At 39.2% G+C, this 16262-nt stretch overlaps 2 protein-coding genes, 1 long non-coding RNA gene and 1 pseudogene across 10 annotated transcripts; 2 read left to right on the top strand and 2 right to left on the bottom strand.

Moving 5' to 3' along the window:
* Positions 1 to 8: 8 nt before the first annotated feature.
* LOC116932982 (E3 ubiquitin-protein ligase MGRN1) lies at positions 9 to 2749 on the top strand. Its single transcript, XM_032940882.2, has 8 exons — positions 9 to 375; positions 443 to 660; positions 719 to 957; positions 1018 to 1172; positions 1235 to 1510; positions 1565 to 1857; positions 1916 to 2059; positions 2128 to 2749. Exons 1-8 carry the CDS (start codon positions 157 to 159, stop codon positions 2270 to 2272), a joined length of 1689 nt encoding a protein of 562 aa, XP_032796773.1. The 5' UTR covers positions 9 to 156; the 3' UTR covers positions 2273 to 2749.
* Positions 2750 to 3038: 289 nt separating this feature from the next.
* Positions 3039 to 7941, top strand: LOC116934820 (annotated as a pseudogene).
* Positions 7942 to 9119: 1178 nt separating this feature from the next.
* On the bottom strand, positions 9120 to 11473 carry LOC116933000. 8 transcript variants are annotated; one of them, XR_006652012.1, is made up of 11 exons: positions 11292 to 11473; positions 11144 to 11229; positions 11017 to 11089; positions 10837 to 10961; positions 10658 to 10739; positions 10369 to 10593; positions 10183 to 10297; positions 9976 to 10100; positions 9601 to 9855; positions 9467 to 9538; positions 9120 to 9337 (listed from the first exon to the last, which is right to left on the bottom strand). It is a non-coding gene; the product is annotated as an uncharacterized LOC116933000 (long non-coding RNA). The 8 variants fall into 8 exon arrangements; XR_006652011.1 differs by having other exon boundaries at positions 10183 to 10306; positions 11017 to 11092; positions 11292 to 11405; XR_006652008.1 differs by having other exon boundaries at positions 10183 to 10306; positions 11292 to 11405.
* Positions 11474 to 11920: 447 nt separating this feature from the next.
* On the bottom strand, positions 11921 to 16068 carry LOC116932983 (rhodopsin). The gene is made up of 4 exons (XM_032940883.2): positions 15772 to 16068; positions 14651 to 15084; positions 13575 to 13920; positions 11921 to 13441 (listed from the first exon to the last, which is right to left on the bottom strand). The coding sequence occupies exons 3-4, from the start codon at positions 13898 to 13900 to the stop codon at positions 12142 to 12144; spliced, it is 1626 nt and encodes a 541-aa protein (XP_032796774.2). The 5' UTR covers positions 13901 to 13920; positions 14651 to 15084; positions 15772 to 16068; the 3' UTR covers positions 11921 to 12141.
* Between the last annotated feature and the right edge of the window lie 194 nt (positions 16069 to 16262).

Here is a 16262-nt window from a genome sequence, read left to right as displayed (position 1 = left end):
TTGTTGTATTTATATGTGTGGTGTCCTGAATTTTGGGGAAAGGTTACTTTAGTGCATTGCGATTAGACTTTCAGACTTCTAGTTAAAAACATAATTCTCGAAAAATCTGTCCGTAAAGAGTAGAGATAACTGACTCAATTAAGCTAGTATTGCATAATGGGAATATTTGCTAGCCGAAATGGGGTTGTCACCGAGGACGTTACAGACCAGTCCTCGAATATCAATCCACTCATGTATCGTTATCCTCCGAAACAAGGAAATTACTTTTCAAACTATTTTATCATGGGAGGAGAAAGGTTTGATGTCCAACAACCTGAGGCTTATTTATTTGGAGATAACTCAGATCTCAATTTCCTTGGCAACCGGCCTGTCCCGGTATGTACAGTGTTTGGCCTCAGCTCACTTTTTATCCATTTTATATTGTACTTCCATCTATTTTCAGTTTCCATATTCAGCACCTCAAACAAGTGAACCAACGAAAACCTTAAGAGCTCTGGTCAATATAAGAAAAGAATCTGTACGATTTATACGTACAGCACCAACTTCAGACAGAGGAGAAGACCCATCATACACAGTTGAATTTGTATTTGATTCAGATGTGTCCTGTTCAGTTACCATATACTTTGGTTGTGCAGAAGAAGTGTTGGCAAGGGGAGTCCGGTAAGTCTGTCATAAAGGGAATTGCAGTTAACATGCTAGATTGTATTATTTTTCACAGCTATGTGTCAAGGAGTGGCTGTCCACCTGAAACATTCCATTATAAACCAGGGGCTGGCCAAGTTTTTAGCCAACCTACAGTTATGTGGAGTCCATGTAATGTTCAACAACCCCAGATTCAAGTTCAGACCAGCATTAACACATCTGGCCAGTGGACAACCAGAATAGCAGATAACTCTCCGGGCACAGAAAATGACATAATACCTGTAGTCATAGTGTGTGAAGCTGAGGAAGGCGATGGTGTGTATGCATATTTTAACTTCCAATTATTATGATAAGTATTATTAATTTTTTTTTCAGACCCAAAACAGCATCAAGCAACATACTGCTTGATAGAACACTCTTCGGATGCATCATATGTACTGAAAGCTTTGAAACAGAAACTTTATGTTGACAATTTAGCTTATCTACTGCAAGACATTTATGGGATTGAAAATAAACTTGTACACCACAGGGTAAAAAACAATAATGAAATGCAGGAAAAATTATCTATTTGTGTTTCTGTTCTATACTTTAGGAATCTGAAGAACCAGAGGCTGAAGTTGAAGAGGATGATGGATCAGTTTTAGAAGACGGTGAACCAGAAGATGATGACGAAGGAGGAGGAGAGTGCGTCATTTGCATGTCCGAACCTCGAGACACCCTCATTCTACCTTGCCGACACTTGTGCCTCTGTCAACTTTGCGCCGACAGTTTGCGGTATCAAGCTAATAATTGTCCCATCTGCCGGGCACCATTTCGAGCACTCCTGCAAATCCGTGCTTTGCGAAAGGTTCAGGGACCACCCACGGAAGTAAATAAGATTTGTAATTGTCTTGGTATTCTTAAATTTAGTTGTTTTCTCTAGTATACTCAGTTGGATGACTGTGTTCCCATCGGATACGAAGCCATTTCGTTGCTTGAGGCTCTGAACGGTCTCACCGTCGCTCCTCGACGTCCTCGCCCTCGCCGTACTGTTAACCCCACCATAGTACCTGTTGAGGCTATAAGTATAAACAATCCCCCCCCTGGAGAAACCGTTATCAATGTCAATGAAGACAGCATTGGCCCAATTTCTTCCACGCTTTTGGAAGAAATTGAAAACGATATCGTCCACGAAGAATCTACGTCCGAGTCTTTCGTTGAAGCAGTCAATACCTTGTATATATACCATTATGATACCTTTTCTATCCTGCTGAAATTTAACTTTTCCTTCTAGTGGGAGCCGGATGGGGTGGAACCGTATGCAAAACGGTCGACGCTCGCTTGGAGCCGTTCCTGCTGAAAGTCCTTTAACCGTTGTTTCCGTAGGACAGGGTCCTCTTCGGCGAACACGTAGTGCTCATACAAGGCGCCCTCTCACGTACGTTTGCGAGATAATAATGTCATGAATGTTCTGTTTGATATTTAAAGCATTATTTGTTTCCAAAGAACTCCGAATGCCTCGTTGCTTGGACCTCGTGGTGCAACTTCACCTAGTTTGCGTTCCAGCGGCGATAGCTGCAGTTCAGCCGATTCCACTAGGCGGTTGGTTAAACCCACCCCATTAGCTAATCTCCCTCAAGAATTTGATTAGAAAATATCAGAAGTGTCACGTTGAGTCGACGAGGCAGCAGAACAAAGGTTAACGCTGATAGAAAAGATCCATAAAAACTGAAGAAGTCACGTATGGCAACAGACAGAAAAGACTGTTATTGTTCACGCCATTTTCTAAGAGGCGTTGTTTCTGACTTAATTATTTATCTTTTTCCCGTACTAAACTTATTGAGAAGTGGCAAAAAAGGAAAAGTCTACCAATTTGGCCGAATTTCTTCTCGATCCATCCATCTCGTTTTAATCATGTTTATATCGTACTGTGGGCACTTTACCCCACAATATGTCTTTTTGGGCTTGTTTATATTTCGTTTTGATTCGCTCCCTACTGAATCGAATCTCGGCAGTGTTATGAATTTTTATCCCCAAATACTCCCAACCAATAATTGCATCACATTTTTTACATCATGAAGTATTATATTTACATCTTACATTGGCAATAAAAAAGAAAAAAACATCATCTTTAATTAATATGATCTTCCACGAAAATCATTATCCTGTAACTTATTAATGACACGTTTTCTTGGTCGAAGTCGATATCATACACTTTGACGGCACGTAAGTATTCTAGGATGCCTATTATAAGGTTTTAAAATCCTTATTTGTGTCGGATTGAAACCCCCCATTGGATTGCAGTCTACCGTCGTCTGTCATGTCTGCCATGAGCTAGGTAAACATGACAACATTTTGGCTCGGTTGATTTTGAAAGTTTTCCCATTGTTTTTTGTTTTTTCACCATCAAGTAAGTAATGACCATTATTCTTATCCAGGTACTTTTTTTATTTGTTTTCTTGTCACTCCTAGGAAGGTGGAAGCCTGTTATTTTAACAAGCAAAGATCAGTTGAACTCAGATAATGACAATTAATGCTCAAATTGTGCTTTGGTAAATGCAATATTCTGGTTTTTTGGGGTTAATCATCAATCAGTTTATTTTTTAAACATAGGAGATATTTTATTGGTAAATTCAATACTAGAGTATTAGTTTACAATCAGTCTCTCACATAGAATCATGAGTTGACTCAAAAGGATTGACTTGACTGTTTCAAGCTCAGGCCCACTAGTTGAGCTATATCACTATTTAAGACATCTGTTGTTTTTCATCTAAAAGTTAGAGGAGTAATTGGTTTATTTATCTATTTCACCTTTGTATTCCTTGTTGTGACTTTTGTGCCTATTAGATATTCCCTTAATGGATTTCCTTGAATCTCTGTGCAATTAGGAGAGCTGTAAGACACATTTTTTGGTGACAACCTCTTGTTGAAAGGAGATTGAGAATAATGGTCGTTTGATTGCCGTATTGCATACAATTGTTTTAGAATGAAAGGCTATTTTACTAAGGTAGCATCCCCTGTCTTTTGTCAGTTTAATCAATCTGTTTCAGTAATCCAAGGAAATTACCCAAGCTAGTTTTCAAACTTGTGTGCGAACCATTATCGTACTTTGATCTCTTATCTATCAATGTTATGCTGTTCTTTCGTCTAATTTCTTTACATCTGTTAGGCTGACCCAAGAAGAAACTAACTGTTGGTTACTCGTCGCGAGTGCAGGCCATCCATATCGATAACGGTTTCCTGCGTAAAGACGAATCCGAGCAGGTCATTACTAGTTTACAGCATCTCGGGCTCAATCTTCGGGTAATTTGAGATACTTTTCTGGACCGTTCAGAATCTTATGATTGGCCAAAATTTCTAAAATACGTCGTCCTGTCACATCTCAAATTCTACGGTTTATAATACTTGTTATATGACCGAGTTCTTTTACAGACTGTGGCTTTTCCTTTCTTCTTCATACCAGCTATCATATTTGATATTTCGAATTGTTTAAGGTCGTTGAAGCAAGTTTGACTTTCCGCGATGCCTCCACCAACGTGCATGGTCGCCAAACTTTGTCGTTGTGTCGGACTGTTAATCCGGTAGAAAATCGTTGAATTATTGGCGATACATTTGTCAAATTGGCAGATAGAACGGCTAACGATTTAAATCTCCCTTGGACTAATCTACTTCTCGAACAAGGTATCAACCTTCTCTTTTATTGCATGTATTATTGCCTAATATTCAATGTCATCATATATGAAAATATTACAGGTGCTTTCTGCTTTGAGACCGAATTTAATTGAGTCCGCTTTGCATAGGGCTTCTTCGCGCGCTGATGCCATAAAGATTCATCATAACGATTCCAAAATGGTTCGTCAGTTGCGCATTTACGGCCGTGTAGTGGACCCTCTTAAAGGTAATTGCGTTGTGGCATTCCAGTAAGATCTTTACTCTTTTCGCAATTTTTCCCAACAGACTTCCATAAAGATGAAGTAAGGTCTAAAGTCGCGAGCTCGGTCTGTCTACAGAATTACTGGAACGTCACCCGTTTCCTGGTCCCGGTTTGTCAATTCGAATAATTTATGCCAAAGAACTGTTTATGGAAGCTGATTTCGTTGAGACGCAAGTGCTGATTCGTTTGATGGTCGATTATGCTAACATGGAAGCTAAGGAACATGCCTTGCTCAATCGGATTGAAATCGCAACGTCGGAAGAAGAGCGTCATGTTCTAGAGGAACTATCCAGACGCAACCAGTATGTTGCCACGCTACTGCCTATTCGCATTGTTAGTGTTAAGGTACAAGAGCTTCGAAATTTAGACGTTTTGTTGGCGGAATTTTATAAAGATGGTTCTCTTCCTTGCAGGGAGATTGCCGTACTTATAGCTATTGCGTAGAACTGAGCTCTGATCAGACACAACCAAACTGGAATGATCAAACCACCTACGCCCACTTAATATAGCGTGTGTGCCATGTCAATCGTGTTTGCTAAATATTCGGAAAGGCTGTGTGTGAATCGGTGATAGACGTTACACCTACCTACTTAACGAGTAACATTTTGGCGATTCTGAGGGAAGTGGAATATTTGTCAAATAAAATATTACGGGATCCGGGTTGCTATAAGAAGCTAGCGCAGATGACAATCGTCTTGTTCCCTTTCACTTTGATCGTGATTCGAGTCAAAGTATTCCATCATGCCAGCGATCAGTCGTTTTTCGATCATTATTTTCACATAATTTTATGACTAGACTTTCTGAAATTCCTGATACCCATTCGCCCCAAGAGGTACGTAAAAAGTGGGTTCATTTTTTAACAAATCTTGCTGTTTACATGGATACCGCTTATTAGGTTGTAGACAAGATGGTTGAAGCCGTCTTAACTGTTCCAGGAAGTTTCAGGGTCTTGTATGATCTGACGGTGAAACCACCCTGGACAACGGAGTGGGAATGATTAGGTTTACGAACGTTGCTCAGGTAAATGATCTCCGCCACTCTTTACAGGAAACGGATGCGGAATTGTATCACTGACCAGATTTAGATAGGGTATATTATAATAGTGGATTCAGTATAGACTTTTGAAATTTAAAAATTAATTAGCTTTGTAGTCTCGTGAAAATCTCTTAAATTCCCTTCTTAGGAAAAATTCACGTGATGTCTTGTTGAGTATTCCTTAATATACATGCACCCTTGTCGCAAATAATGGGTGCATTTGGTTTTCGTCGAACAAATTAAACATTCTTAATGTGCAGCTAGGTGGGTTGTTGTTGCTCTCCGAAGGCTATTCGAAGCGTTATGCCATTTCCTGAAATTGAACATTCAGAAAATATAGTACATGTTCGCAAATTGTTAAGATCTATTCAGGGTGGTACCATAAAGTATGACTGTAGGAAAGGGTACGCAGGCCTCTAAAAGTGAAGAACAGCTATGGCGTCTTTGGTAAGCGGAAAAGGTACTGTTTATTGAAGCGTCAGATGACGGTTATAAGAATGGACTCTTTCCTTTGCTTTGCCCAATGAATCTGTGCTTGGATCTGGCAGATGGCGTTTAGCAGTGGCACCCAATCTTTATTCTTATAATCCAGAGGCGTTCTTCACTTTTCAGGGGGATGGATTGGTAATACTTGTTGATTAATCCGTGAAGAATACCAATACATGGATAAGTGGAGGGTAATAAAAGTATAAAACTGTAATTCCTCCTGGCATTTTCATTCACGCATTCGCGGCAGTTCGTGAGCAGACGAACCACTGAAAGGGCCTTGCGCAGTCTAGCTGCATCCAGCCAGATACTAGTAGAACCCAAAACATTGTTTTGACAAGTACTGTCATATTTCTGTTGCAGGTTTTTACTAAATACCAAGTAAGTAAGTGGTTTAATCGTGTTAAATGTACGATTTTTCGATTCAAGTCTATTTAGGTGTCAGAACTGAAATTGTACTTTTAGAACTTTTAAAACACCGCATAGAATTTCGACTTCCGGTTTTACTTCCAGTTTTAAAATGCCGAATAACTCTTTATTTGTTGGTCTGTCAGAAAAAAGATTCACATTTTCGTGATTCTCGTCAAATTTGGGGTCGATTCCATGTATTAACTCAAAATATCCTAAAATCGCAGATTTTCTCGTTCTGTTATGGGATCACCATTTCAGGAGATATTGGCTACTTCCGGTTACTTCCGGAAAATTTTCGTGACAATCAGCAAAAAGTAAAAAATGAGCTGTATTTTTATAACAATTTCAAATACTTTTCTCGCATTCTTAAGGATGTGGTAGCTATTATTCCATGTTTTTCTTGCTTTCAACACTACAGGCTGATCCTACGAGCTACGACAGTTTTACCTACAAATGTTTAGCATTTCGTGCTGCAACTAGTAGTTGATATTCTAGGATGTTATGCCTAAAATTGGAATTCAGCAATCAGAGATTAGCAAAATTGAAGTACTTAAAAGCAAGTATTGTACTTATTTCAACATTCAAAGTAAAATTTAATTTTTGGTTCTAGGCAGAAATCCTAGATGGCGTTGATGTACGTCTATGATGAAGATTCTGAGTGACAAGTTAATTGGGTGTTTGTTACGTTATCCTGTTTTGTGTTTCAAAGGATTTTTCGTCAAAAAATTTACGGTATGTTGTTATCTATTCAGCATTGCTATCGTTGGGTATGTATTGAAAAGGAAACCCTTGAAATAGATTGCTTTTTGCATATGGTGGTGTTTCGCCTTGTCAGCTATGCCAGCTGCAAACCAGCAGCCTGCATTCCTGCTATCAATGGTCCACAAGTGATCCTGATACTTTTAGAAGGCCACTATTGCTTACATGAAGATCACCATCCAGTTCAAGTACTGTTAATGTACCTCAAGCCTTTTGTTTAAGCTTATGACGTGTTCTCTTATCAGTCAACGGCAGTCTTCATCTACTTTGTGTTGCTAACCATCAGCCCTCAGCATCCCAAGTATCCAGATTTCCAAGTTTCTCTGATTAGCCAACCATCATCCATACCCTTCAGCTCTTCATTGTGGTATTTCAGAACATTACTTATCTTCAACTACACACATCGGTAACAATTTTCTCTACACAGGCTTCTCTTCCTCTCTTCTTAGTCTGCTGAATGCCAACATTGAATAAGGTTCATCGTCATTGCCTTTCCATGGTATTTTCATTTGGTGGATTATCTAGCTGCTGTTCTTCTCACCATTACTTAGCCAGCTCACGTGGATAGGCTTTAACAACATCTCCATTTTTTGGTATTTTAAGTTTCTATGTTATGGAGCATTGTTGTGTTGTAAGAAAAACTTCTGTGACAGGACTGCAAATATTCATCTTCCTTCGGTACAACTCTGCCGTTTTGACAATTTCGGTAGTTTTTCCCCCCAGTGGACCACACGCGTAAGTTCTTTGTCTTTTTCATCGTTTTATCAGACAAATACCATTTTCCGCTCAAAATCACTTACTTCTTTTTTTGCCTTATTTAATCTATTTAGAACTACATTTTCTTAGTCTTTCTGTCGTTGTTGTCTACGTCTTCACCTTCATCTCCGTCTCGTCGTCTTGGCCGTCTTCGCTTTGGTTTCATCGTCGTCTTGGCCGTCTTCGCTTTGGTTTCATCGTCGTCTTGGCCGTCTTTGCCTTTTTTTCATCGTCGTCTTGGCCGTCTTCGCCTTTGTTTCATCGCCATCTTGACCGTCTTTTTCTACGCCATTACTTCGTCGCCGGCTTCTCCTTCGCGTTCACCGTGGATCGTCGTCCTGGTATTGTTTTATTTTGCATTGTTATGTTTAAGTTAACCCGTTGGCTGCCACCCCGTTTGCGTCCCATTTTTTTTGTAGCTTGTAGGGACCGGCCGCAATGGCCTTCGCCGCAAGGCGCCTTAGGCAATGCACCAGTAGGGACTTCTCTTTGTCGATGCGGTGGCGGATTCCTGAGGGTGTGCATTCCCTGTAATGGATTCCGTCACCGTGTCAGCCCGGACTTGTCTTCGGACAAGTCCCACCTTGTTCGCGATCCTTAAGACGCGATGCGTAGCTACTGTAGTTTAAGCAACCTACGGGTTGCATGGCCTGGCAGCCAACGGGTTAACTTAGTTAAGTGTATGTATGTTTGTGTTAATATTTTTGTGTATATTTATTGTAATGTAAAATAGTGGTGGAATTGTTGGGAGGAGGTGGGACAATAAAAAAAATTTCAATTTGAATTCATTCTTTGTGTTTATTTCATTTCACCTTATTCGAATTTATGCAAATCAAAGATAAACTTAGATTATTTGTTTTCCTAACCTATTTCACTTTTAAGTCCAGCCATCTCAATAGTACTTATTTCAATAGATCTCACAGTCGGTGAAACATCAGTGAATTAATTGTTTTCTTTGTTCCATTTGACTTCAAGTGCAATCACTTGGCAAAAAAAAGGGAAAAAATGACTGAAACAAACTAACTTCACATGGTGGCATCACAAAAGGAATTAACCGTTACCATCTTTAACTCCTTTGTTTCCGTTGAATGAGGTAAAGATTCAACAAATACAAGAATGATACTGGATATGTTTTATTTACACTGACAACATAACATTAGTGGCATTCTCTTCTGCCACCGAGTGACTCCAACGCCAACGAAACACATCAGGTGCCTCCAGGATCTCTGCAAATTTTAACTGTAAACCACTATTGAAAAAAACCAAGACCTAGATTGAACCAAGTCATTGAATGATTTTGCAGCCACCACAGTACATCAGGTACATCCCAAAGACCTGAAAGCACAATTTGAAAAACTTAAATTATTAACAACAAATTCTAACATCACCTGATGACACCTCCAAAAATCTAAGAAATTTAGATAGAGGAAAATAATATTAAGAACTACATTTTTTACGTATCACCTTTGAAACAAAATGGGCATATCAAACTAACGGAGATGAAAAACGTGATAGCAAAGCCAAGCCATGTTTCTCCTGTAAAAGTTAAAAATATATGTGGTACAATATTTATTTGACATGAATTTTTCCCATAATACCTTGAACAACTCTGCATTGATGGAATTCACAAGATGCAACTGAAAACACACGGAATCGCTGGTAAAATTTCAAAAAGAGAGACGTTCGTTTCAGCAGCCATCCTCAGCCCGAAGCCACGCGAAATGGAACAGCCGACGGGTCAGCTGACAGCCTGACATTTCCCGTATATTTTCAAGACATCTAGAGGAGAAATAACTAACTCCGTAGAATTTTTATGGGCATGTTGTGACGCATTTACAAATGGTCGTCTGTAACTAACAGTGAAGGACATAATATCGTTTTTAGCGAATGGTCATGTAAAATGTGTTAAGAAAATTTTATTTAATTGACTATTTAGCTTTGCTTGCACGATAATCTGCCAAAATATTTCTTACTTGCTTCGTTGTTGCAAATTTTTGGGTCTCGCTTTTACCTTCCGAGTCTATAAGCGAGGTGATTTTCTTTCGGTGACAGTAGTCCTCAGATGTAGCTGAGGAACGCTGTGTTCATTTCGTCTTTCCTGACGTCGATATCAATTTAAGAAACAAAGAATGTTTAAGCAGATCTATGTGTGAAACTTTGGGTTTGTCAAGATAGCTTACTATCTGAAACATAGGGTTTTTGTTTCCACAGGCTGAGCTCCCATATCATCGGAATGTTTGGCTTCTTTCAAAACCAGTTTACTGCTATTTCCTCTTCTTCTGCTACTTTCACAACCTTTTCCTGCTAAATGAGTATCAGTTAACAAAAAAAAAACTTGATAAGACAAATTTTGTTAGAAAAGATACCTAGGCGGCAAAATGAGACGGACTAGGTAATAGCACAGCTGGTGCGGTTTACATCAGCTAGCGTCACACTTTCTGAAGTTACCTACACAGTAACATTGCCACTAATTACCATCGCCCCCTGGGATTTTCAGCGTTCCCTTTTTGTTGGGGATCTAATGCAACCTTCAGTGCCTTTAAGACACCCATTACGCTCGACCAAAAAATTCCCATGCACAGTAAAAACAACTTTTAAAAAGATGAAATCGAAGATTGCGCCAAGTTAATACTTTTTCTTATTTCCTTGGATTACCTAAACGAGTATAATTCTTTGATGATTCTCTACCGCAATTTTTGAATCATTCTTCTTCTTTTAGACTTTAGTTTTACACGCACTAAAGGGTTAAAAGAAAATAATATAAGTCAAGGGGAAACGGGGCCACAGAAAACAAGGGGGCCCAGATAAGCACTTCTATGATTTTATAAAAATACCATAACATGTACGATAGTATAAGGATTCGGAACTCGTCGGTTACCCTTCCAAGGAACATGTACTTATACTTTTTGTATACCAAAACTCCATCAATATCCTCTTCGAATCCATTACGATTGTGAACCTACATTAAAGAAATTAAGTATGCTTTAGTATAATATTCTTGCTAGTACACTTACTGAAAACAGCGAAACCCTTTTGAAATATCTCTGCATCTGCTCTATGCATAACAGATTGTCGAAGGACATACTACTGCTGAAACAACACAAAATTAAATAACAATTTAAAATCTTCTATGACTTTTACCTCTATGGCTATGTTCTGCGATTCCCTCTTGAGGCACCCAAGCACTACCACTGTTCACACGTATCACCAAATGACCAGTCTGCGAACTAAGTGAGATATTATGGCATAACTCATTGCCTTACATACCCTAATTTATTAATACGCTTACCATTACAATGGGGCCTCCCACATGCAAAGCCACATCAAGTCGCACATGCATCCAAGGTCCAATGCCGCCATTGACTGTACAGTAGCGATCGAAATGGGCCTAACAATCGATCGATAAATTCAATATGTAGTGGACTCCTCCTTCGTTGAAGGCGTGGTCTATTCAAATCCCTCCTATTAGTGTCGTTTTTTACCGTTAGATGGCATTGCTAGTTAGCTATTTATTTGCTACATAAACGATCAGCTAGCGATAAGAGTTGTGTATAAATAAATGGATCAAACGGCGTTCCGTACTTTTTCACATAAACCTTATTAGCATTTGAATTTTTTGAACCGAAAGAAGCGACAGTTCTTATTTGCCCTAAACCCGAACGGTCCTTACTGAAGCCCAATGTGGTAAAACTGAATATTGCACCAATAGATGGCTATACTGTTTGATCGACCGTCGTTGTAGAAAATGAAAGCTCTGTCTTTGTTAATGTTACATCAATTTGAATGTAATGACATTCCCAGACATTCCTTTGAATGAGAATCCTCTAGCTTAGTCCACATTCAGTGACGATTCTGATTGGCTGATTCTCTGGTATACTTCATTCCATAAGTACTGCTGCAGAAAATTCGAACAGCTTGTTGTTGTTGAACATGTTTATTGCTCCACTACACATGGTATTTAAAAACTTTATATTACAAATACATGTTGAAGGACATTCTTAAAGAATCCTCATTATCCAAACATACAATTTTAGAATTTAAAAACATTGACAAATTGTGTCAAATCTCTTCAGGCTTCCAAAGATGGAAATTGACCTAGATTTCAGATTTGTAAAAGCACGCAAATTTGTATTGATAACTTAACGAGCTTCGACTGCAAATTGGTCTGTTAATGTGGGCGACCCACACCACTCGCTGTAAAACTCTGCATCACGCACTTTGTACTTGAAACTATGTAATAAATCGGATTTAACCGGAGTAGACATGTGCCTTCTAATGAACGGTCTCTTACTAGCTGGTGTTATGCAATTAGAATGAATAGAAGCCAAACTGGTTTCTCTTACGTCGTTCAACGATAATTCACGAAACGTTCGCAACATCCGGCTATTCCGGCTATTCCGGCGCTCACTTTTCCCCACAACACCAACGGGAACTTCACCCGATGCTACAGAGGTCCGGGTGCAATTGTGCGGCTGACAGATACGAAGTGCACAGCAAGCGCTTGTTGGATAAATAGTCATTCCGCGCGATTGATAACTGCTAGGCATTCCGCCTGGCCAACTTTTACTGTTGCATTTAGATATGCTACTATTGCGGGGTCGTATGTCTGAGCCGATTTTGCTGATGCGGGATGCACGCAAGTTTGAAAGGTACCGCCTAAGCGCATTGCGGAAATGAGGATGAGAAAATCCGTAAACTAAAGGATCAAGTACGACGGCTGTTTTGGCGAAATAGGCCGAAATGGCTGTTGCCATTGGCGATAGCTGATGTTCTTCCGGCCCGAATTGTCCGATGAACGTTACGACGGCGTAGGGAGTCCAGGCTGTCAAGTAAACAAGGATAAGCGTAACAACTATCTGAGCCGTTCTTATTTCCGTCTGCCGTCGCAATTTGCGGAGGACGCTGTTCTGCGAATTGATGCAAATCATCTGACGTGCCTGGGACGTAACTGACGCCAAAATCCGCCCGTAACAGACGAAAATCAGGAAGACGGGAAGAAAGAAGCCAGCCGTTAGGAGTAGGACGTAATAGGCCCGATTGAATGATGTTCGGGTCTTGTAATCCCACGAGCAGGTCGTCAGTAATCCTTCTGGAACGTAGGACGACCATCCGAAAAAAGGCAAACTGACCAGAATAACGCAATGGAGCCAAATGAATCCGCAAGCTTTTTGGGCTTGAGCTTTGCTGACCTTCCAGTGAGTTTCTGCTAAACCAATGACGAGTGATCGTTCACAAGCGATGGCACTGAATGTCAGAATGGAAACCAGTCCGAAGCATGTAATTCCCATAGCGTACAGCTCACAACCTAATTGCCCAAAGGCCCATCTTCCATTGAAGTTGGAATAAGCAGCCATAGAGTGAAGAGCTGAAGCTGACATGTCACTAAGTGCCAAATCAATGATGAAAGTATTGGCTGGAGGTGATCGCAATCGTTTGAATCTGTTTAAGTTTCATCATATTTTGAAAAATCATATGCATAAATGGGTAGAATAATCAAATAATCTTATGCGTGCGATGCATGTGCATCAAGGCACACGATCAAAGGTAGGTCAAATCTATTTTAATGATATACCTCGAAAAGATGAAGAGAACCATTCCATTAGCAGCAAGTCCAGAAATGGCAATAACTGAGACGATCAATCCCATCACGATAAAAGCATTTGGAGGGAAATTTTCAATCAAGATCAGCTGTTCTTTGGTCCAAAACGAATAGTCCTCATAACTGGATCCAATCGGTGGTATTCCGGAATAATTTCGAGGATCGATGCTCGAATTAATGTGCTCCACTTCATTTCGCCAATGTGTTTCCATCAGTTTTTCCGCGTCGTCGATGTCGTCTCGACTAGAATTCATTACAACGTCAGTGGCAACAGTCTCTGGTGGCATACTATAATGCATTCCGTCTCAGCTTTCTTATTCTAACACACACACACACACACACAAAATAAAACAGCTCATTAGTCATTTTCCCCGATGCTCTTAAAACTTCGTTAATACAAATGAAGAATTTCCAACTTTTTTTTTTTTTTTTTTTTTTTACGAATCTTATTTATTCTGATGGAAGATCCAATCATTCTGCATTTCGCCCAAAATTTAAAGAGATTTTAAAAATATTTGAAAAAGATAAGAATGTTGCAGATAGAAATGAAACACGGATCAGACAGTCCACCTGAAGGGAAGAAAGGCTGCTTAAAGTGTCAGTTCCCATATCGTCTATAGAAACTACTTTTCTGATTTTTGTTTTCATTTTTTTTCTTTTGTAAACCAATATGCCAACATTATTAATCTTAAAAAAAAAATCTTTAATATTTAAAAAAAATGTTACAAAAGTCTCAGTGAAGAGCGATAAAAAGCAAAATCTAATAAAGTCCCAGGCGCAAGTCAATATTTGATGCATAACTTGCTCCAAGTGCAAGTGTAGGACAGAGTCTTCGGATTCAATTATTTCAAATCGGTACTGTATGAACTTTTACGTTTAACAATAGCTTACATCCAATTTAAGTTGCTCCTATTCAATTTCAAATTACTCGATGAATTGCTTTCCCATACAAGATTATTATGCTACCCTAACGTAGAAAAATGTGTCGATACACGACATACAAATAAAAAAATGACTTACGGAATTGAACACACAGAAACAAAACTTACCAGGCAGAGAACAAACGAAAATTGACACGAATTGCGCTTCTCTTTCTCCTTATTTTTATCGCCCCTTCGAGATCGATTTCTTGATCTGTTGAAGAGATGAGACAGAAGAGACTGCGATTTTTCTCCCGGGTCTTGCACGCGTGTATATAGCTGCGGCGGCGTTCAAAGCATGCGCCCCCGTCACATCTGTCACGCTCCTTGCTGTGAATCATCTCCCTCTTGACGTGTGTGTAGGTTTTCAATAGTTTGCACACGGGCACGTTATTTCGTCTTCTAAACAACTTTAACTGCCAACTTGTGCAGTGCAAAGAAAGATGTTGGCTTTTCATTTTTTTTTTTCGTTGCTAAGCTGCTCTTCGTTAGTCGGCAGCAGGGGAGTGCAAAACATCGTTTTCTTTCAGGAAACGACTGTCACTGTTGACGTTTGTGGGTGTCTAAAAAAGATATCAATCAATTAAAAATCCAAATCTAGAAAAGTGTTGAATGTGAGTGAGATTCATGCATTAATAAGTAGAAAATAATTATGCTCTTGTCTGAAATGTTCAAAATTAATCAAATATAAAATTCTTGGAATTTTAATTAAATTTTAATTGCAATTTAGTGGTTTAATCATTGTAAAAGGTTTGTTGGTTTACCAATGACAGGCTCATTTGCAATTATTATGTAATTTTTGCCCTAGACATTTCCCAAGGTCATAGATTATTTAGGAAAGTGGAAACACAACATTTGGACACACTAACTTTTTTTCTTATTAAAACTTATTTGGACCCAGGCCATATTTCGTAAAGGAGTTGTCTATTAGCACTAACAAACTAGCAAACTTGAGTTGCTTGACACTCCAAATTGCCCACGTGAAAACATCACCATGACATCACAGTCAGGATCGATCTTCGATCCTACCAACCACGACATCTATTGGAGATAACATGAAAGTAAAGGAAACCGCAAATTATGCCCATCTAATAGCGAGATTACATACTGCAAGTAATACAATATGACGTTAAGAAACTAGACCTAGACCTTGTCCTTGTGATCGTCCAAACGAGCGATCAAAAAATTAAAAACTGAGGGGATTACGAAGATGATAAAGTAATATTTTTGCATGAAGAATTATTATTTACCTGCGTAAACAAGAATTGACACTGCCTGCTTGCTCCATGATTCTTATCTCTAGGATCGTAAAGAATTAAACGCACTGGTTGGTGGTTGCTAGTTGCTACATGCCTACTTCTCTACTTCTCTGCGACGCTAAAATACCAAAGCGCAGCGTTGTCAATTCATACAAGCACAGTCAACAACAAGTTTAGATTTTTTTTAAATCTCCTCTCTAGTCCTCTCTTCTCTGTCCTATCTAATGATATAAAAATACACTTTTTTCTTTAGTCATATGTACTCGACTCATAAATCTCGAGTTTGTTATCCTGTTCTCGTCAAAACGTGCTTTATCTCTGATTCTCTGTCGCTGAAGTGTTGGTTGGAGGAGGGGGTGGGGACTAGAAAATTACCCGCCAAATCCTAACAATGATATGTTTTTTTGTTTTTTTTTTAAACAAAAAAGGCAACATGGGTTCAAAAGGGATAGTTTGCCACCACACGGGCTGACTGAAACTGA

This window comes from Daphnia magna, linkage group LG10 (assembly GCF_020631705.1).
Source record: "Daphnia magna isolate NIES linkage group LG10, ASM2063170v1.1, whole genome shotgun sequence".
Taxonomy (NCBI): domain Eukaryota; kingdom Metazoa; phylum Arthropoda; class Branchiopoda; order Diplostraca; family Daphniidae; genus Daphnia; species Daphnia magna.
Note: the sequence above shows the minus strand (reverse complement) of the source record. Positions and strands in the feature narration are given on the sequence as shown.

Excerpts from the sequence above, each read along its gene's own strand:
- LOC116932982 (XM_032940882.2), top strand. The coding sequence starts at position 157 with ATGGGAATATTTGCTAGCCGAAATGGGGTTGTCACCGAGGACGTTACA. Across the intron at positions 1,511-1,564 it reads TTCAGGGACCACCCACGGAA|TATACTCAGTTGGATGACTG; the intron begins GTAAATAAGATT and ends TGTTTTCTCTAG. Across the intron at positions 1,858-1,915 it reads GTTGAAGCAGTCAATACCTT|TGGGAGCCGGATGGGGTGGA; the intron begins GTATATATACCA and ends TTTTCCTTCTAG.
- LOC116932983 (XM_032940883.2), bottom strand. The coding sequence starts at position 13,900 with ATGCATTATAGTATGCCACCAGAGACTGTTGCCACTGACGTTGTAATG. Across the intron at positions 13,442-13,574 it reads GTTCTCTTCATCTTTTCGAG|ATTCAAACGATTGCGATCAC; the intron begins GTATATCATTAA and ends AAACTTAAACAG.